Source organism: Bombus huntii, chromosome 7 (genome assembly GCF_024542735.1).
Source record: "Bombus huntii isolate Logan2020A chromosome 7, iyBomHunt1.1, whole genome shotgun sequence".
In the NCBI taxonomy this organism is placed as follows: domain Eukaryota; kingdom Metazoa; phylum Arthropoda; class Insecta; order Hymenoptera; family Apidae; genus Bombus; species Bombus huntii.
The window spans coordinates 15594339-15614613 of record NC_066244.1 but is presented as its reverse complement, the minus strand read 5'-3'; the positions used below and the strand labels follow the sequence as shown (position 1 = coordinate 15614613).

Sequence of the window (20275 nt, the reverse complement as noted above, 5' to 3'; positions counted from 1 at the left end):
TTCCCTCCTTGTACGTATTTTCGGGATTCTTTTGTCTTTCTTTTTCATTTTTATCTCTCTTTAGTAGGGATGTATCTGCGGCAATCGTTTGAATTACGTTGAAAGCAGAATGAATTATTGAATGTTCAAACATCCAAATTCTATTAAATATCCAAGTCATTAAAGGAATTTTCACGGACACTCTGACTCTGATTATACTTGCAATACGAATCGAATGTAAAGACGTGAATATGTGACCTTATACGCGCATCAATTATGACAATTAGACATGTGACTTTACTAAAGTTTACTTACGTCTACTGGAAATGAAATAAACATTATCTCGGGATATTCCCCGACGTATTTTTAGTTTGTTAAATAATGCGAAATTATAAATTCGACATACTTAATCCTACAGATTTTCTTAAGCTTTAAACAATCCTCTGTGAATACTTATGATATACATAGTATAAAATTAAATTCAATTTAGTATATCGTAAATATATAGATTTCCTCATAGAGTACAGAACCTTTCAATTAAAAGAAAGGAATTTCTACGTATCTGAGACTGGTCTATTTTCCGAAACCTTAACCTCGAAGCTCGCACCGAAATTTGTTTCAGAAATAAAATATAAAAAAAAAGAGAAACTTTCGTTTCCTGGTACGCGATTCGAAGACATCAGAACGAGTACCTATGTTTCCTGGAAAATCTCAGAACATCGTATACTTCTACGATGGAAGGGTAAACTCGAAGACGGAAGTGCGTTCTTACTGCCAAGAATCCGTGAAGAAGAGTTGGGAGGGGAGGAAGAGAGCAGAAATGCCTGTCAGAGTAGCTGAAGCGAATCTCTTCGAGTACTTGATGATGTCTTTGTCTCGCCATGCATTAGTTTTTCTTGCTCTCCACAAGGAAACTTATCTTGCAACGTAATTACCCATCTGAACACGTGCACCAAGCGATTTACTTGACTGTTATTACATCCACTCTCGACGTTGCCTTGGAATATCAACAATTGAATTATTGTTTCTTATTTAAGAATTTCGTAATGAAATTTACGAAAAATTTCTTTATCCGTTGTCCATCCTACGTCGAAATGAGTTCTTCCAAATCCTAAAAATGTCCAATTTCTCACGATTAAAAGAATTTGATAAAAATTAGAATAAACGATAGCGCAACTATGTTACATCCAATGAACGAAAGTGCACTCGTTATAACGCTATATTCGTAACATGCTATATTTTATTGATAAAGAGTTTGTATAAAAATTCACAATGTAACAATAATTTGTATATATTTAATTTTCCAGGAACCAAATGATTAAGATCGATGAAATTGGGCAATTTATGCTTTGTGTCTGTCGTTTATTGAATAAAAATTCGAGTTATAAATTCATTCGTAACCCTGTAATTTATACCGTTGCTATATATTTATGATTGATTTACATATATTGATTTTGTTTGAACTGTTTGATCTGATCGCACACTTTTTATGTATGCAGATGATGAAACATGGCTGGGACAACTACGTGAGGTACGCCTGGGGAAAGAACGAGCTAAGACCAATCTCGAAAAGGGGCCACAGCGCTAGTATCTTTGGTGCTTCAAATATGGGTGCGACCATCGTCGACGGCCTCGACACCCTGTACATCATGGGTCTACACGATGAATTCAAGCAAGGCCGTGACTGGATCGCTGAGAATCTCGACTTCGATATCGTGAGTACATAGTTTCTTCTTTTATTTTTGTTTTTGTCTCTCGGAAAATTGTAGCGTTCGAGAAGAAACGTGTAAACGTTGTGCACGTTCCAATGTTACAAATGGAACGCGTTATTGAATGACGGATTGAATTACGTTTTTAATTTGTGAGATAGACATAATTGAAAGGGACGGTGGTACAAGTACTGCGACAGAATCAAAGGAAACCACCATTTTCGAAGCTGTTCGCTTAATATTTCAGAAACTGCAATTGCTGTTGTGTCATAACTGTTACATTAATTAATTTACAATATCGTAAAAATGAAGTTTAATCGAAAATCAAAATTACTACTTGCATGGGACGTAACGGTTAAGAAATATTTCAATTACATTGAGCGCGATATTTAAACAATTTAAAGATTTTTTTTATAAGAAAGAGAAATTCCATTGGAGATCACTAGAAATCCAAATACAATTCGATAATTTCCAAAAAGTTCATATTCTCCATTTTATATTACGAAATCTCAATTCATTAATAATTATTCCGTCCAACCGTTGAAGTGAGATTTTGCTCGCGCAAAACTCGATCGTTTCTTTTCCGTTGAATATATCGACGCGGTACAGATCTCGATAAACGCACGTATACATATATCTGTAAGAACGTTTGACTCACGCATCGAAAGCAATTTCATCGAGTCTCACTCTCGATCGACGCTGGAAATCCCAACGAAACGCAGGCTCTTGTCGCGTGTGTGCAGTAGTGTGCACACGTCCCTTCGAAATCAACATTTTTCCTTGCCAAACTTCGTGAAAATGTGTTTACTCTAGCCGATGGTCGTAAGACGTGACAATTCTCCCTCGTCGATTCCACCGTCAAAGGTGAATGCGACTCGAGACATCTCGACGATCCTTGAAATAGTCGGATGACAATTTTTACCAAAGAGTTCTTGAAAGCAAGTAGAATATCGCAGACAGCGAATGATATTTTCAAACTGTCAAATAGGAATTCTTAATACAATTCCATGACAATTGTGAAAATTCTTCGATATTGAATCACACGTCATGTTTGTATAACTGATTATAAAAGAGAAAATACTAAAAACATATGTTTAATATTATCTACTGAATAAAATTTACAGGAAATCAATTAGTAGGCGCATAGAAATAACAATTCTACAAGTTATATTATTAGTAAAAATATATTAGTAAAAAATATGTGAAATCTTTGAAAATATCTTAAATTATGAACAATACTTTGTCTTCGTTATTACTTTCCTATGTCCGGAAATTTTTTTATTTCTTTGTTTCGCCATTGGGAGAGATTTCTTTATTTAACCATTTACAGGAATTTTATCGATTTCTTTTTATATTCTAATAACGTATAGAAATCAAAGATTCAGTGGGAAAGTGGGAAAAAGAAAGAAAAGACTGCAAATATTAAAACACTAATATTATACGTATTAATAAAATTAATAAATAAATGAAAATTAAAATTCACAAGAATATTCTACAGATTTCTAGATACAGATTTTATGTATCATTTTCTCAATGCTTAAACTTGCTTGCACCAGTTGTTTCAGCCTTTCAAATATAACAATATATCAACTTGCATAGCCTTTTCACGCTTCCATTTAAAAGACTTCTAGAATTTAATTAAATTATTAATGAGAAAATGCGAGTATGGTGAATATCTGATTTAGAACGGTGAAGTTATATTACGAGTTATTCATAAAAAGTATATTTCTAAAGACTAATTCATAAAAAGAAGTAGGAAGAACAAGAGCATTCCTAGCTCTGGAAGAATTCCCACGGTGATTCAAGGTAATCCTTTGAAAATCGTGACTGTTCAAAGGAAGCGAGATCGAACAAATATTCCATGACCTTGACGGACAATGAAAATCTTATCTGCAGAGAGCAGCAGCCACGTTGAAACGCTTTAAATCCTAATCCAAGCTCAGGTACATCCTTCAACCTTCTATATTTTACGCGGCTGTCGGATTAATTCTAGCGTTATCCTGTAAGTCGTCTCAAACTTTCATTTTTCCTTGTTCGTATCTATATATATATATATTTATATATATATTTATATATATATATTATATATATTTATATATATAAATATAAATATATATATATATTATATATATTTATATATATAAATATAAATATATAAATATATATATAAATATATATATATATATATAGATTCATTCTTATTATCGAAATATCAAAATAAATGTTAAATGAAAATAATTTAACTGATGTTGTTAATGACAAATGAAAGCTTCGTCATTTCTACAAATATTCTAAATATTATTAATAATATTTATACAATATATGAATTATTATATAAATATTTATGCAACTCGTAAAACCTTCTACTCTACAGTTAACGTAGCATCGATTTTTATCTTGAAACTCATCCGGAAAAATTGTAAAACTTCGGACGAAAATCTTCGAAAAAGATGAAGGAACATAAAAATATCCTTTTTTCGAAATTGATATCTGAATTAGTTCCCAAGATATCGAATTATAGAAATCATGAAAATCATAAAAATCGTAAAAGATATCCAGAAAAATCATAAAATTTTAATTTCTAACAAAGGACATTTAAGAAGATAGGGGAAATCACGCCATAAAAACGCCCTTTTTTCGAGGTCGATATCTCAATTAGTTTCCAAGATACACGGACTTAAAGTTTGGTATTGAAAACACGCTGGAATAGTGAATGGCGGGCGAAATTCACGTGACCCACATTGTTTCTTGGAAACGTGTACTTTGCGTAGTAGTAATAGTAGTAGTAGTAGTAGTAATAGTAGTAGTAAAAAATCGTCTGACTCAGCGTCTGCTGGTGGCCACCGCAAGGACTTTGCTCTTGAAATAGGTCAGTGAAGGTGTGCTAGTGAGAGATCCGAGTGTGCGAGCGAGAAAGGAAAGTAAACAAGCGAAAAATTATTTTCTTTACAAGATCGTATCTCAAGAGCGGATGTTTCTGAATCTGTCCTATTCACCTGGAACAAAATAAAATGCAGTTTAAAGGGAAAGATCTTACGCTTCTAACTGTGCCAATTGGAATATCCCATTGGATATAATTTTTTAAAATACTAAGCTTCCTTTTTTATAATTAAAAATTATTTGGAAAGATTCTTATATCAAAATTTGATGATATAGGGATAGTGAAAGAACTTAAAGTTAAATAAACCTCATTGAAAATATTTATTTGTTTCTGTTTTATTTTAGATGAAGATTGCTTTTCATATTGATTGTTTTCAGAATAATTGAGAAAGTTTGTAGAATAAAATGATGAATAAAATATACACACTGGAAACTCTAGTTTCTTAAATATACAGATAACATGTAGTATGGATTCTTTTCACACAAATCAGAGTTATTATAATTGGGTATTGTGTAAATTGAATGAAATAATTAAATTGTCGAATATTCATACAGACGAACAAAGCAGGAAAGGGTATTAAGCAATGCTACAGGGTGAAATATCAAATCAATGGCAGACAACGAATCATGGTGGTTGCAAAAGAAATTTAATTCCTCTGTTGTAAATTCATACTTCTCGCTATAGTAAGAACAGTATTGTTTCCCGCATACCCCTGGTTTCTATTAATATCAACATTCCTTTGTCGATGTTGTTCTTTCATTCGATTGATAAATGTTAATTCCTCGCTATAATGCATTGACTGACTGTCTGTTATTTTATCGTTTTACAGAACAGAATCATTGTTTTATGGAACTCCGACTCGAAAGCCCCGAAGGGCACAAAATCTTATCTATTTTGCTAAACTTGCGCGAATGCACGCGAAACAGTACTCGTAGCATAGCGTAGTACTCGTGTCGCTAATAATTCTCCGCGTTTCACGTTCAACGCCACAGGGACGCGAGTTCGACACGATTCGTCGTTTCGCGGTTGAAATTAACAATCCAACTGCGGCGGCTGGTGCTGCTCGTTAATTAACTTAATCGTTATGTAAATCAGTGTCTCGACCGTTCCTTAGGGGGGTGGCAGAAGCAAAGAGGGGGGAAGCTGGAGGAATAAACTTTGTCCAAGCGTTTTCGTCGCTAGACAACCGGTCCCGTAAGTACCAGCCGGAGAACTTGGCTCGGTTTATCCAAACTTGGTAACAATCTCCGTTACTTCTGCACCGACGAAACTCCTGGTTATCCAGCCACCCCGACGATTCTCACCCACCCATCGTGCCGGTTGTTACACGAACACCAACCTTCGTCTGGTATTAGAGCGTATTCCTAAGTGGATAAGTTGCCGTATTAACCAGTAACCACCCTGACGTTGAATTTCGTGCCTATCGGGTCGCAGCTGCGCGTCGCGGAAAACGCTTGCTCTTCCACTGTAATTGTGGCTGATAGCAGATAAAGAAACGTTAGTTTGCGTTTTTTTGTGTTTGGTCTAAGACTGTTTGAGAGATTGTTTGCATGGAAATGAGAGATGGGATGATAAGGATGGATCGATTAATATTGTTGGGAAAGTGATCATAGTTTGTGAATTTTGTATCGAATTTCATATACATTGCAAATTTGTTGATCTAATTTGATTGACATATTGGAAGAACGTCTTTTTAATTGTGTGATACGGAGTACTAAATTTCAGGGGATTTTAATCTTTTCACTTTTAGTAGTACAATTATCAACACTTAATATGTATTTAAATATTTCATATATACTTAACTTGAATTAAACCAACTTCCAAAAGAAATTTCTGTTTAAAGATCAAAAGAATAATGTGAATAATAAGAGTGAATTTTTGTGAAACATTTTTATCAAAGGTTCTTTTATTTGGTAAATTCGATAAATTGTTGTAAGAGTTGAATAATGGCAAGTAGTTGAAGGAAGACATAGATATAGATATATTTATATCTATGTTTAAAAACACATTTTCATGGCATTTGAAGACGCGAAGTCACGATGCCATTTAAATATTTGGTTTCTCGAAGAAATATTCCCGAAGGATTTCGCTTCCTGGTGTGGATAATAGAACGTCAAACATTTTCCTGATCTGTGCCAACCTCAACTATTTATGGTGGATTCCTAAACGGATAACTTGGAGTATTAGTCACTTCACTGCGCTGCAAACTCGTGCACAGAAACTGCTCTATTGCTCTTGCCAGAATTTCTAGATAATATTTCACACCTGTGCTATTCGCTTCCTATTCTTCGCGCTACATTCTCCAACTTTCGCCAAGATAAAATATCTTTTCCCCTTTTTCCAACAATTTCTATCGAACAACCTATTTCTCATAAAAAAAAAGATGAAAAACGTAAATGTGTTTGGTTGAACGAAAGATTTTTATATTTTTACGAGGTACCGCTATAACAACCTACTAATTACAATTAGTGGGACAAGTTACTCGTATGATAGCGTAATAAAAATTTACTTTGAAATAATCCTTCGAAAGAAATATAAAAAAGAGTGTGCAGACACAAGTGATACATATAAAAATAAAAATAAGGAAAAGACGATTCTCTGATTATTTCGCAGTGTATTTTGTTTTCATAATCTCATTTAAAATTACGTGCTGTGATTAAAATATCTCTTGAAATAATCGGCCAATATCGTATGGACACTTTAATAAGAAGACGCTAGGAAACAACTGTAATAAAACTTATTTAACGTAGAAATTAAGAGATTATTCGTGGCAATCTTTTTCTCGCCAATTAGACGTTAAAATGTGCAGTTCATTCGACAGACACAGGAGATAAAATACATTTTTTAATTAGTTACATTAATTGTCTTAAAAATATCAGACATCACACGGAGAATACGGGACAACTTCAAAAGTATAAAATTACACCAGTTTCGCTAATAATTTCAATTATAATCAAGACTGAAACGACCAGGTAAAGTACGTTGTTTTACAATTTCGCTTTTCGTCCTGTTGGCTGAAAATGATATCAATTTTTTTTACAAATGGTACGACCCGTAACTGGAACGGGACTGTATCAGACTTAATTTAAAGCAGCGATTCTATTACACAGCCACAGTCCGTTCAAATATTGCAGGCGGTGTCCAAGCTATGGTCACGTTCTAAGATATCGGGTAACCCAATGTGGTACCGTGTCCTACCATTTTCGACACGATTTTCGTGGTTTCGTTTTCCATGCTGACATTTTGCGGCAGGTGTTTCTACGAAGATTACGAGACGCGAACGCGGTTAAATTGGTTTTATCTCACAAATTCGTAAAAGTTTTTCAATTTAAAATGATGTAACTAATAATTAAACAACGGATTTTTATGCATTTCTTTCATGGAGGGGAAACCTGTTCTATATAATTTCTAAATACGTTCAGCTACGTTCAAGCTATCGTGTACTGAATAATTTTTTATAATATCTTGAAATCATCGGAAATGATTTGATATATATGCATACATATATTTAGGTTTCTAATATTAATAACATTACGTATGATGACATTCACAGTAATTATATTATTCTATAATAACAACTTATCATATTGAAATTGTAATTACAATATGGGTATTTACCAAAAGAATATTAATTAACAGTTTTTTCATAAATCGATAAAGAATTTGTTTTAAGCCAATCTTGATCAATTTCTTTAATTTTCCATTATTTCCAATAATTACAATATAATGTCGAAACTATAATTGGGATATACCCAATCATCCAAGGGAACTAAGCTTAATGGAATCTTCGGATTCACATTTTTTTAATGCGACAACTGTCGATCTTTTATCCTAACCCCCTTTAATTTTCATAATTCCGTGATCAAGCGAACCCCCTTCAATTTTCGTGATCTCCGATTGATCACAGCTTTCGAGTCATTCGAATGTTACGAAAACCATTGACGTTCTTTTCTCGTCGAAATATCGCTTTTTACGAAACAATCGCTATTACAATTGATATATCATTTGTTATCACGAATTTTAGATGTTTTCAGCAGTTTGCGATGCAACGAAATTCAATTTTTTCCTCTTTTTGTCGAGTGAGAGAGAGAGAGAGAGAGGGACGAACTCGTTACCCGCGTTTACAAAGCGGTCTGCCGGAGAAAAAATCGTTTCGCTGGAAATAGCTGACTGCGTTTGAATCTCAATAGCAATAACGGGTTAGTTACACCGCTTTAATGGAACAAACTTGTTTGACGCTTTGCTTTTTTCCCCCTTCGTTTACCGTTCGCGAAATGAAAATCTATTACCAGGCCTAAATATTCATCCTGATCGAAAATTATACCTGCGCTCTTTCATTTCTCTGTCAAATATACTTATAAGCGAAACGAGTGGCTCATTATCGTCAGGCTTGTGAGTATCAGATTGAAACAAAATCACATTATCTTCTATTAAAGTATTCTTAACATATTATAAGTCATTTTGCTGGTTGGAACAATGATAAGATTGAAATATAAAAATTCGATGAGCACAGCAGGATTAACGATAATTCTATATCTTGTTTTAAAAAATTCATATATATAGTCGAGGACAAAACTAAGTGGAATAATGATGTTTACTCAAACTAACTGTAGCGTTACATTCTTAAATTTTATTTATTGGCTTTTAACACAATTACTTATTACCTTTTACCTATTACCCTTATAACACGTAGATTATGTGGTAAATATTGAACAGAAAGTTCGTCTTGTTGTTACGAGCAAACTAAAGAATTTACTTTCTCCTTGAAATCGTGTATCGTTTTCAGTCAATTTATCCACTATTCCTTTCGATAAGTTTTCGCCATCATTATGGCAATTTCGTTATTTCATCGAGGTAAAATCGCTTAATCTTTTGAAAAAAAGAAACGTTCCAATTCGATTTTGCAGTCTTCCAAAGAACACAAGTACTTTTTCTTCCAGCTCTTTGTAACAAGCAGGATAAGTGGTAGTTTAAGCGCGTAAGATAGATCTAGAGAATACGATAGGTGGAACAGAACACATGCCATCCAAGTTGCACCAGTTTCTGTCGATCAATTAGCGCGTGTGGTTTTACATAATCGCGGTGAATATTTGAACTTGTACCAGCCAATGCCAGGAACATTTTGTTTACAGTTGACTGCTAATTAATCAACAATATTAAGCTAGATTAATTAAATTGAGGGTAATAGTCGTTATTCGAACTCAGACCCATCTCGCTACGAAAAACGGCGCCCAACTTTCTGTTCATCTCAATAATTGGAGTTAATATTTACATTTCTGTATAAACGCTTCGTCATATGGAAACTTCGTCGATATTTATCTCCACCAACTGTTCACTCATTTCTATTCTCAACTGTATACAACCATGTATTTAAAAACATATAAGGCTGAATCGTTGATTGACTCTCAACCACTGCATCAACGATCGACGCTCTCCAAAAAATTCCCTCGGAATTCTAGGAGAATTCTCTACTTCCAAAAGTCCCTCCCTTTTTTCAAAAATCACAAATGCGAAGATTCCAGATGCAAGAGGGGATGCGGATGACGCGCTGGAGGCGTGCTTTTCCACGCGTTGGTCAAATCAACCGTTGGAATAACGAAAGAGACAGAGAGACAGAGAGAAAGATAGAGAAAGAGAGACCGGATTAAAAAACAGCGAGTGAAAGGGGGCGCTGCGGGTATTAATCTTCCGGTGGCCGTCCAAGCGCACCCCGTCGGCCTGGTCGAAATCAATTTCAATGCGGCGCGTATGCAAAAAGGATACGGCTGCATAAAACGCGGCCGCGAGTGAATACACCCGGCTACGCCGATATATATTACCCTGTGCAAGATTTATAAAAGAATGAAAACAGTACGCGCGTCCAGCCTGTGCACGCATCGTTGACGAAAAAATGGGGTTGGTGGGAGGAAAAAAAAGAGAGAGAGTATATATATATGGTTCGTCTCTCTGCCTCTCTCTCGAGGTGGAAACCGATCGTGAACGGGTTATATGGACTGGCCCACGATTCGGACGGCCGATAAATTCGACGAGGAAGCTGACTCCCTAACCGCCACGCGAGTTAAAACGAAACACCACGTCGTATTATGCGAAATCCTGAGCCCACGTGGACGGAACGAAAGCTCAATCAACGCCAAGTCCGCTATCTGATGCCTGTTCAAGTTCACAGTTAAGAGGAATACTAGGAGACGATAAAAACGTGAAGTCGATCGAAGTCGAACTTTTGAAGATCTTATTAATCTGCCTTCGGTACTATGTTCTCTTCTCTTGGGTTCTCTCTATGTTTCTCGTACATTCGAGGTAACAAGTAGCTTACATTTGTATTGTATCAGTTAGCAGAATTTGTAAAAGGTAGCTATAACGAAATTTACTAGTTACGTATACGTATATGGTATACAATGAGAAATTAAGTGTAATTAAGAAAATGAAATATAAGGTCAAGCATATACACTGACTTATGAAAGTATACGAATATTTATCATAGAAACGTTTATGTCCGTATTGTATGTGTAATACGACGTATTTTGATTTTGCATTGGCATTGTGTCGAGGCATGATTTTCATGATTGTATCGATGAAATAAGTCGATCTGAAAATGTATATAGAAGTGACAAGATATTTATTGCAAACGTTGCTTGTAAAAATTTAATTCGCTATAGATAGGCGTCCCGAGCATATGAGTATGAAATATCGACGTACTGAATATCATTAACAGTGACATTAAATATTTTCTAGTCTTCGCTAGACTAGTGATAGTCGAATTTCATTGTAGTGCTAATAAAATTTGAAAATGTTTTGTATAAGACGCATAAATATTCATAAACGATTTCTAAAACTGATGAAAATGCTCTTACGGGCAATTGTATCGACGGTACGTTTCGCCATAACATTCCTAAAATACAACGGTCCTCCTTACAATGTTACGCCAGTGGACCCAATGTATTCGTTGGATCCTCTTGACGCCAGTCCGCATATTTCGTGCACGCATTGTTCCCGGAGACAGTGCGTGCACCGAAGTTGCCGGTGCATTTTTAATGAAGTCTCCCTTTCGGAGAGGAGCGGTTTTCGGTGCCTTTGTGACGAACCGTGGTACGGGCACGCCTTTAAACAGGCTAACTTGTTTTATTTGTCGTTCTCTGGAGACACCTACTGCCATTGAACGCCGACCTTGCCGCCTCCAACTATACGAAACGCGACCGTTTCTTCGGACACGAATAAAATCACGACCAAACGTCTAAAAATATCTGTCGCCTTTTCTCTGTTATTCCATCTCTTATTCTTCGATTTTCACCCTTTCGTTACGATTTTGTTCCACATATTCTTCGATTTCTCTCCATATTCTTCGCGAATTTTATTCGTCCCGTTGGAAAAAGAGAAAGTTTCGTAGCGATTGAAAGTTTTGTCAAATATTTTCCTTTGTAAACAGACAATTACTAACCGTGCGTTTATAGAGAATTTAAAGGTGCAAAAACATGGCACAAGGAACATGGTAAAATTACGATTTTCGTCGATTTCGAAATGGTAAATGGAACATTTCGACTGAAGAAGAACAACGATACGTATAATACGTAAATGAAACAAGCTCGAAAATCTACATACATCCGCAAGTATGCGATTTGTAGCCAGGCGTTTCTCACAAGCGTTTAAACCGATGGGTAGCCGCCCCCGAAACTCGCACCGGTCTAGCACGCAGCTGAAAGTTATTTATCTGCCGGTTTGGAAAGGTTAATCAGGATCACGTCAAATCCAGGTTGCGGATAGGGTTATGAGCTCACGGATGGGTAGGCTAACCGTGCAAATTATGGGACGTGGTAACGTCTCTCCAATTCTCTCCAACCAGAGTTCTTATCCAACGAAACACTGTAATTAGCGCAAAGTCATCGTGCCTTTATGAGTTTCGTGTGGCCGTGGTGAACAGAGGAGAGACGTTGGCCTTGAGTCATCGGCTAACTAATCCTTGCTCTGTTTCTCTCGTGGAATACTTTAATCAAGACGACTCTTAAAACCCGTCATCAGAACCGATTCGATGGCGGACGATGAAATTGCGCGTCAGTTTCGTTTATGTTCTCAAATTAGTCGGATGTTAATCCAACGAATGGCCATGTGTCTTCAGTAGCACCCCGCACCACAGCGATAATGAACAGTTCCTCGTGTGTGTATGCCTCTCGTCTGGTTGGTTAATCTCGTTCCGATACGATTCCGAGAGAAACGAAATGATCTTGCCGCGGAGTCGACTCGAAACGATAAGAGGAAATCACTATCGCTTTCGTACTTAAGTGAAACTGCAAGATAATCGCCGAACTCTTATGAGTATAAGTGTTAAGTCGATTGGGTTTACGACAGCAACGTTTAGCATATGGTACTTTTTAGATATCTCGTTTCGGAGCAGAGTCGTAAAATCGAAAAATTATAATGCTGTGTGGACGCAGGAACTTCGTTATATGCTACTTTTCTGATTTAAAATTTTCTATGTAGCATTCTTTCGTTCTTTTTTTTTTTTTTTTTAATTATGTGGAACCGTTTGAAGTTCTTCGTGTTCTTTTACCTTTTAAGTAAAGTTAAATGTATTATCGAGACTGTTGCAAAATGGCTATATACAATGAATCGTGGAAGTATTTAAACATTTACCACCAAAAAAAAGATATGCACTTAATTTTTGTTAAATGAAAGTGTAGCTACATCTTTATCCATACATCTAATCCACTTGTCATCCCATACGTTCGAAGATGACTTTCATGCAGATAAATAGTAAATAGAATGCAGTATGGTTTCTTCTAATGAATTATGAAATAATCATTAAGTAAATTAGCACAAATGCGCTATTCACCATTTGCAGAGGAAGGACGAATTAGAAATGCATTTCATTTCAAAGGACGCTTCTTTGGTCCATTCGCCACAATGCTTCTGCAAAAAATTAGATTCTGTAAGTTCGTCATTTGCATTATAATATCAACGTCAATTACAAGCGTTATTTTCCCTCCGATTCCTACATCTACATACATGTACAACTATTTTATAGCAACGAGAGTCATAAATCGTGCTGCTTGAATGCAGCGTGGAAACACATAAAAATCGATAATTCGAGCTGGCAGCTCTGTCGTATTCCAAAGAATGTCGTACGTAAATCAGGATCTCTGTGAAATATCTGAAACTTTAATTCTTAAAGTGTCGCGAGCGTAAAAACGGAGACATCGTAACAGAATGACCGTCGCGTCACTGGAGATAACAATCGATCGATCGTTCAAATGAAAAATGACATGCACGAGCCTTGTAAATACAAAGAATCAGCCTTTCCATTGATCCTCTCGAGAACATCTCAAAGGAGTGTCGCGGTGTTGTGATACGATACCGATATCGGTACGCCTACTCGCGTCCATTTATTGGACTTTAAAGCTCGATGATTCCTAGAATCGGTAAAGTAGAGTAAGGTGAGATTATTTGAGTTAACCAAGTTTCAACATCTTATGAGTCAATGCTCAGTCAAAAATTCAACTTTGTGCAATATAATTAGCAGACTGTGTTTGGATCATGTATTTATGCAAAAAGGTGAAAAATCCACAGAAGATATACAATATACGGAAATATATTATTACGAATCATCCAAAATATATAACTTATTAATTTTAAATCGTTTCTCGTGTTTTTCCTCTTTGGTCTTCAAATGACCTCTTAGTGTAGTCAATGGATCTGGTTATAATATGGCTTTGCAATAGTCGCAGTTTTAAAAACGGTAAAGATGACAGAGAACAGATTCGACGTGGGACAATGTTTGAGCGACTTCTGATTGAAATATATTGAACGGTTACATTCGTTATACACTACCATTGTTTTATGCCGATTTATGGGAAGTAGAAAAAGCAGTAAATTCCTTCACGAAATTCCACCAATGAAATATACATGAGTGAAAATCGAGAAGAAAAGGGAAAAAGGGCTATGCGAAAAAAGATGATTTCTTTAGATGGAGTAACGCGAGTTCTTTTCGCGTAGACAATTTAATTCGATAGAATAATTGTACGAATAACTTGTTGACTAAATTATACGATATTTTATCCGCTATTCGTGAAACTAACTTTCAATTCTGGAAAGAGAGATTCTTATTTTGTCAGTCAAACCAAATAATTAAGTATACGGAATTACAATTCTGTAAACGAAAGGTTGAAATAAAGATCATATAACAATTTAATCATATTCCTTGTAACAGATAAGATATTTTTTAAGGTTTTAAATTTCATTCAGAAAGAATTCGATGAAAGGAATTTTTTCCGAGAAATTAAAAGAAAAGAAAGGATGATATTAAAAATATAACAGGAAAAGAAAAGGAAAATGAAAGTAGCCTTCTACTGTGGTTGTCATCAATTACACGAGCTACAAATCAATGTCTGGCGATCGCACGGTTACACTATCAGCGTCATTGTCTACGCAATCATCGAATGGGCACGTAGGTAGATAAATAGACTGGTAGGAAGGAAGGAAGGACATCGAGAAGGATACCGTAACGCTTCGAGCAATCAGTTATGCTGGTCGGGGGCCCCACGACTGGCAATTTTGCTACGGCTCACAGCGAAACACCGCATAAATCACCGACTTTGGCTCCGTTCCGCTACTTCGTCGCGAGGCAACCGCGCAGAACGTAGATGCACTTTCGATTAAAACAGTTGTTTCATCTGATCATCACAGGAGAAAAACATGGTCAGTAAATAGATTTTTGTTGGTTTTCTGATTTAAGTATTGCTTTATGTTTCAACGTAATTGAATTATTATGACATATTTGAAAGTGAAGATAATCTGTTAGATCCAAAAATGTAAATCTTTTGAAGACAGCTGATAAATTGGCGAAGTTTTATGGAAAACAAAAGTATAATTATTAAAACAAGCAATATCTTAATATATTACTGATACTGGAATATTATGTTTTTGAAATTTTGGACTGGATAAAAGAACACACGCATTTTTCCAAAACCGAATATAGACACAGTTTTGATAATCTTGCAATTCCATTTTTTAAAATGTAGAAAATGTGACTAATGATGCTCTTTTTCTGTGATCTAAAACCACGAATCGAACTTATGATTGATTTTTTTGTGCGATCATCTATCGGGAGTAAACGAATATTCCTTTCCCTTTTCGGAATCGTCAAAAAGGTTTATGAGTTTAGAATCATTAATCTTTATGTAATTCTATACATTTCAACATGATAATTTCAATTATTGAAATTATTAAAATGTAGCATATTTCATATTTTTTTTGAAAAGTGAAATAACTCCTCGTGCATGGATAAAATTCGTCTGACGTTTTATAATTTAGGTACATGGAAGTCGTAGTATGATAATAAACAGCACATTTTTCATGATATATCATTACGCCACACTATATATATTGCGAGATCATCGTTGCAATTTTTTAGAACTAATAATAAATTCTTAGTTTAACATAAAAATCTGTAGAAAATCCGCAGTTGAACGATATGTGGTGCTTATAAAATAAGTGTACTATTTTTAGCTTGAAACTTCAAAAAAATTTGGATATTTTCAAAATCCTTCTTCTCAAATATTGTGATATCTAAATTAACAATTGACAATAATGAGAATACCTGCGAGTCATTTCTTCCTTGACAGATGAGTTGTTGTATATCTCTTGTCCGTTTCTCGCTTATTTCATATTTTTCCGAATCACTCGTTTGTCGTCGTAAATTTATGTCCATAACCTATCACTACTGAATTTAATTACTGGTTCATCCCCTATTCTTTCACCAAATCTGCAATATAGAAAGCTTGTCATTTTCAGTCAATTCTACGATATTCATTGTCAATCGAGTGTATTATATAAGGCTTTATCTCTAATATCGCATTAATATCCTACATTGCGTTTCTTCGTAGAGAATCAAACGCCAAACGATCCAGCGCAAAAATAAATTAAGAATAACAGTATTATTTGCTGAGACGTTAACAATACCATTGGACGAAGAACAGATTGCAATGTTAATTCTTGTGACTATAAGGACATTCTGAATAAAAGAGCCACTTCAGACAATAACTGTCATGAGGAATAGGTATATTTTGTTGCAAGAAGCTGATGTTTCACATATTATGACTACCTGATACAAATCGAATTTGTAAACTGTTGATACTCCTCGACGGCTGTTCGACTTTCTCAAATCCATTGAACAAAATGACTAAGGGAGCACACCAAGGAAGTATTGCTGTCAAGCTCACGATGTCTGCGGAAATACTGTCGTCGCGACAAATTCTCCCTCTTCTAGCACCTAAAAAAAAAAGACCAAACTGAAAAGAAGGGAAAATATGCAGAGGAAAAAAATTGTACGTAGGCTGCAATTTTCTCAAAGTGAGCATCTATTATGTATCAATTTCTTGGGGAGGCGTTAATGACCTCGGTCGATGCCGCGGAATGACTGTAATTTCCATGCATTATAAATTACTTCTATAGACTGACTGCGCGAACAAATTCAAGAGGAAACAGTAACAGTGGAAATAATAAATCGTGGCGAGGTGTAGTCGGATGATTCCTCGAGTTTTCCGCACAGACGTTCTTCAGTGAGCGAAGCGAGATGGACGTGTTCTACAGGCAGTACAACACTTATCGTATTCTACTGAGTGTCTTAGGACTCTGGCCATATCACAAGTCGATTTACTCAACGATTCACAGAATATTGATTTCTGTTATTATGCTCACCTACATAGTTCTCCAGGTAACCAGAATTCATTATTTTTAAGCTCTCAACCCATGTAGAGCCCGACGTTTTATGGCGAATCTACTCGTTACAAATCATAGTACGAACAATTCGTGGAAAGATAAATATGTTATTGTATTAACACTCTATAAGGATGTGACCTCTTTCTTGACATAAGGAATTAACAAAATATGTTTCTAGGTACTATCGCTTTTTAAACCTGGTATTACTTTTCGTGGTTGCATCGTAACGTTATCCGCAACATGCCCAGTTATGGTCTTTTTCATGCGATATGTCTCTTTCGTAGCAATGTTCCCAGTGGTACGTGATGCTCTAAAGTGAACTGTGTGAAGTTCAGATAAGGAGATTCATATATATTTTTCTATGTGGGTACAGAATGTATATATTTTTGACAATCTACGCAAGACAGACACCACGCTGAAAGATGAACTTGAAGTTCAGATACTGATGAAATACGTCGACAGTTCGACTTACATAATCTCCATTTTCCTATGTAAGAAAACATTTCTTATGTTCGTAGAATTTGTCAATGTAGTCGCGATTACCTTAATGTCTGAATGCTTCCTTCCGAATATTATACAAACGTAAAATGTTAAACCTTCATTTATGTGATTGACTGTATTAGAGAAAAAGGTTGAATGGTGAATCCTTTGCACATGACGAAGTTTGGTGTCAGAAATTCTGTTCCTTTAAAACGTTTATATGATAAATATGTGTTATTCAAAAGAGAAAAGTGAGAAACTACTTCCATTGTCGCGGTTACGAGACTAACATCATTTGCTGGTACAAAAACATTCGGACGCAAAGATATCGTGGTATCACTAAACCACCTTCTTCTCATTTTAGGCTTATGTTGCTCGTGGATCTTATTCGCTACGATGTATGTTTTCGCTCCGATAACGTTGGACCTGCTGCTGCCTTTGAACGAATCTCGGAGACGTTATTTTTCATACTTATCAATGTTTTCACACGGTCAGATAGAGTATGTCGATATCGTATACGTGAATATCCTATTTGCTTATACAATTGGATTGTTGTGTCTGGCGGGTACGGAACTGATGGTGGTTGTGTTTGCTCACTGGATGTGCGGAATGTTCGACATAACTAGGTATGAATGAAAATGCCGACTTTGCTCCTTTTCATATGGTCATTGCGTGCAACTGACACCTTACAACACTTACAACGTTACAACTGTCATGATGGTCAGGTAAAAACATTCAAACAATGCCATTTAAACGAAGAACGTGTTTCACAGCGGACCGTTAATATTGCTGTCATAGAACTTCAGTAAATTTATTTAATTACGATTTACCTAACTCTCATTCTCAGACTTTTCTATTTTGCTCGTATGTGCTGTATGTTTCAGATGAAGTTGTTTGTATGTATTCATGTGGTGACAATCTATTTTAGTCAATTGCAGCTTTCAATTCAATCGACTGAATAGAAATGGTTATCTGTGTGATCATTTAATTCGTATAAATATAACTCAATACAGTCATTAGTGCGATAATTCGCAGGCTGTTAGCTAATTAGGGTTAATTCAGAGGATAGAAAGTGAAATTCTTTGTTAAGTCACATTTGATTAAAAATTTGTGTACATTTTTAGCTATCGATTGCGAAAAACAATTGCGGATTTGTCTTCGTCGAGGCAGGTCGAGCCGAATTTTAGGGACTTCCGGCACGTTGTGGACTGTCATAGGAATACGATACAGTTGGTACCTTCGTCTATAATGAGTATTCGATGGTACATATCTAAGCTGATCCCATTGTATTTTCCATGCACCTCCTACCAACGTTTGTTGTGGAATTCATTCGCTGGATAAAGGATCATCGATTACGCATTATCGAATTACATGCTACATTATATTCCACCATGTTCTGTGAGTGTAGTTTTTTTCTCTGTGTCTTTGCATCGAGTAAGTATCCTTTCATTCCTGTACGTTCTTGAGAAAAGGTAAAATCCTCAATGAATATAATGTGTGAAACCATTCTCGAAGCTTCTAGATTTTCGCAATTCTTTTTCTGATAAGTGGTACACCGTAAAGTGAAATCTGAAAAGAAGTACTATCTGCCATTGGTTATAAATATATATAGATTGTTTGTACAAATAACAATTTGTTTTCTATAGAACTCAAATATTTCAAACGAGAGTCAACTGAAAAGTGTCCATTAACAGTACTTTTGTTAGAACGAAAGAATTTGCGAAAGAAGATAAATAAGGCCGAACGATTGAACAGAAGTGAAAAATTGACCCTAATTTATCCTATCGTTTTCCAGCTTTCAAATGCTATAACAAGTGCGAATGATGAATCAGAAATCTTCATCTGTAGTATATTCCTTATCAGTCATATGGTGATTTTGTACCTATGTCACTATTCTGGACAAATTATAATAGATCGTAGTCTGAACGTGTTCAAGGAATCGTAAGCTCAAATTTGACTGAATGCGGTTGTTCTGTCGTTGTCTATTAAATAATTTTCTATTTGTCTAAATGTTTCTATTTACAAAGTAAATTATACTATTGTATTACTAGAGTATTTTAAGAGATGCAACAATATGCAGGTACAATTCTACATGGTATTACATGCCTGTAGAAGCGCAGAAATTGTTACTCTTTATCATGTTGAGGAGTTCAACGGAAAGTGTGATAAACCTCTCCAGATTTTTCGTTGCTTCTCATGTCGGTTTTTCAAAGGTAATTTTTTCAGTCTGTTACTGTATAATCGTTGTCTGATATCTGCTGATCAAATGTTATTGCGTTTCAGATGCTGAATACATCCTTCTCATACTTTACTATGATATACTCTCTTCAGTAGAATTTCTCCTGCATAATTGACTGTGCGATAGTTGTTGATAGCAGTGATTTGAGTTAATATTTAATAATGAATAATTTAGTAATAAATAATTTATATTAGTCATTGGTTTACATTTCATTCTTCTGGAAATTGTGAAGTGGAATATAATTTCGATTCTCAATTAATTTTACGTTACCCATTTTTC

The 20275-nt window shown here is 35.3% G+C and overlaps 1 protein-coding gene and 1 long non-coding RNA gene across 6 annotated transcripts in view; one reads left to right on the top strand and one right to left on the bottom strand.

Moving 5' to 3' along the window:
• Window positions 1–17112, bottom strand: part of LOC126867958 (uncharacterized) — a 28604-nt gene extending 11492 nt beyond the window's left edge. The window contains exon 1 of the long non-coding RNA XR_007690492.1: window positions 16157–17112. This is a non-coding gene — a long non-coding RNA (uncharacterized LOC126867958). The remainder of the gene's footprint in view (window positions 1–16156) is intronic.
• The window catches only part of LOC126867884 (mannosyl-oligosaccharide 1,2-alpha-mannosidase IA), a 691228-nt gene that overhangs the window by 578062 nt on the left and 92891 nt on the right, over window positions 1–20275 (top strand). For all 5 annotated transcript variants that reach the window (XM_050622935.1, XM_050622933.1, XM_050622932.1 and 2 more), the window contains one exon: window positions 1479–1694. In XM_050622935.1, coding sequence (XP_050478892.1) covers window positions 1479–1694 — 216 coding nt within the window. The remainder of the gene's footprint in view (window positions 1–1478; window positions 1695–20275) is intronic.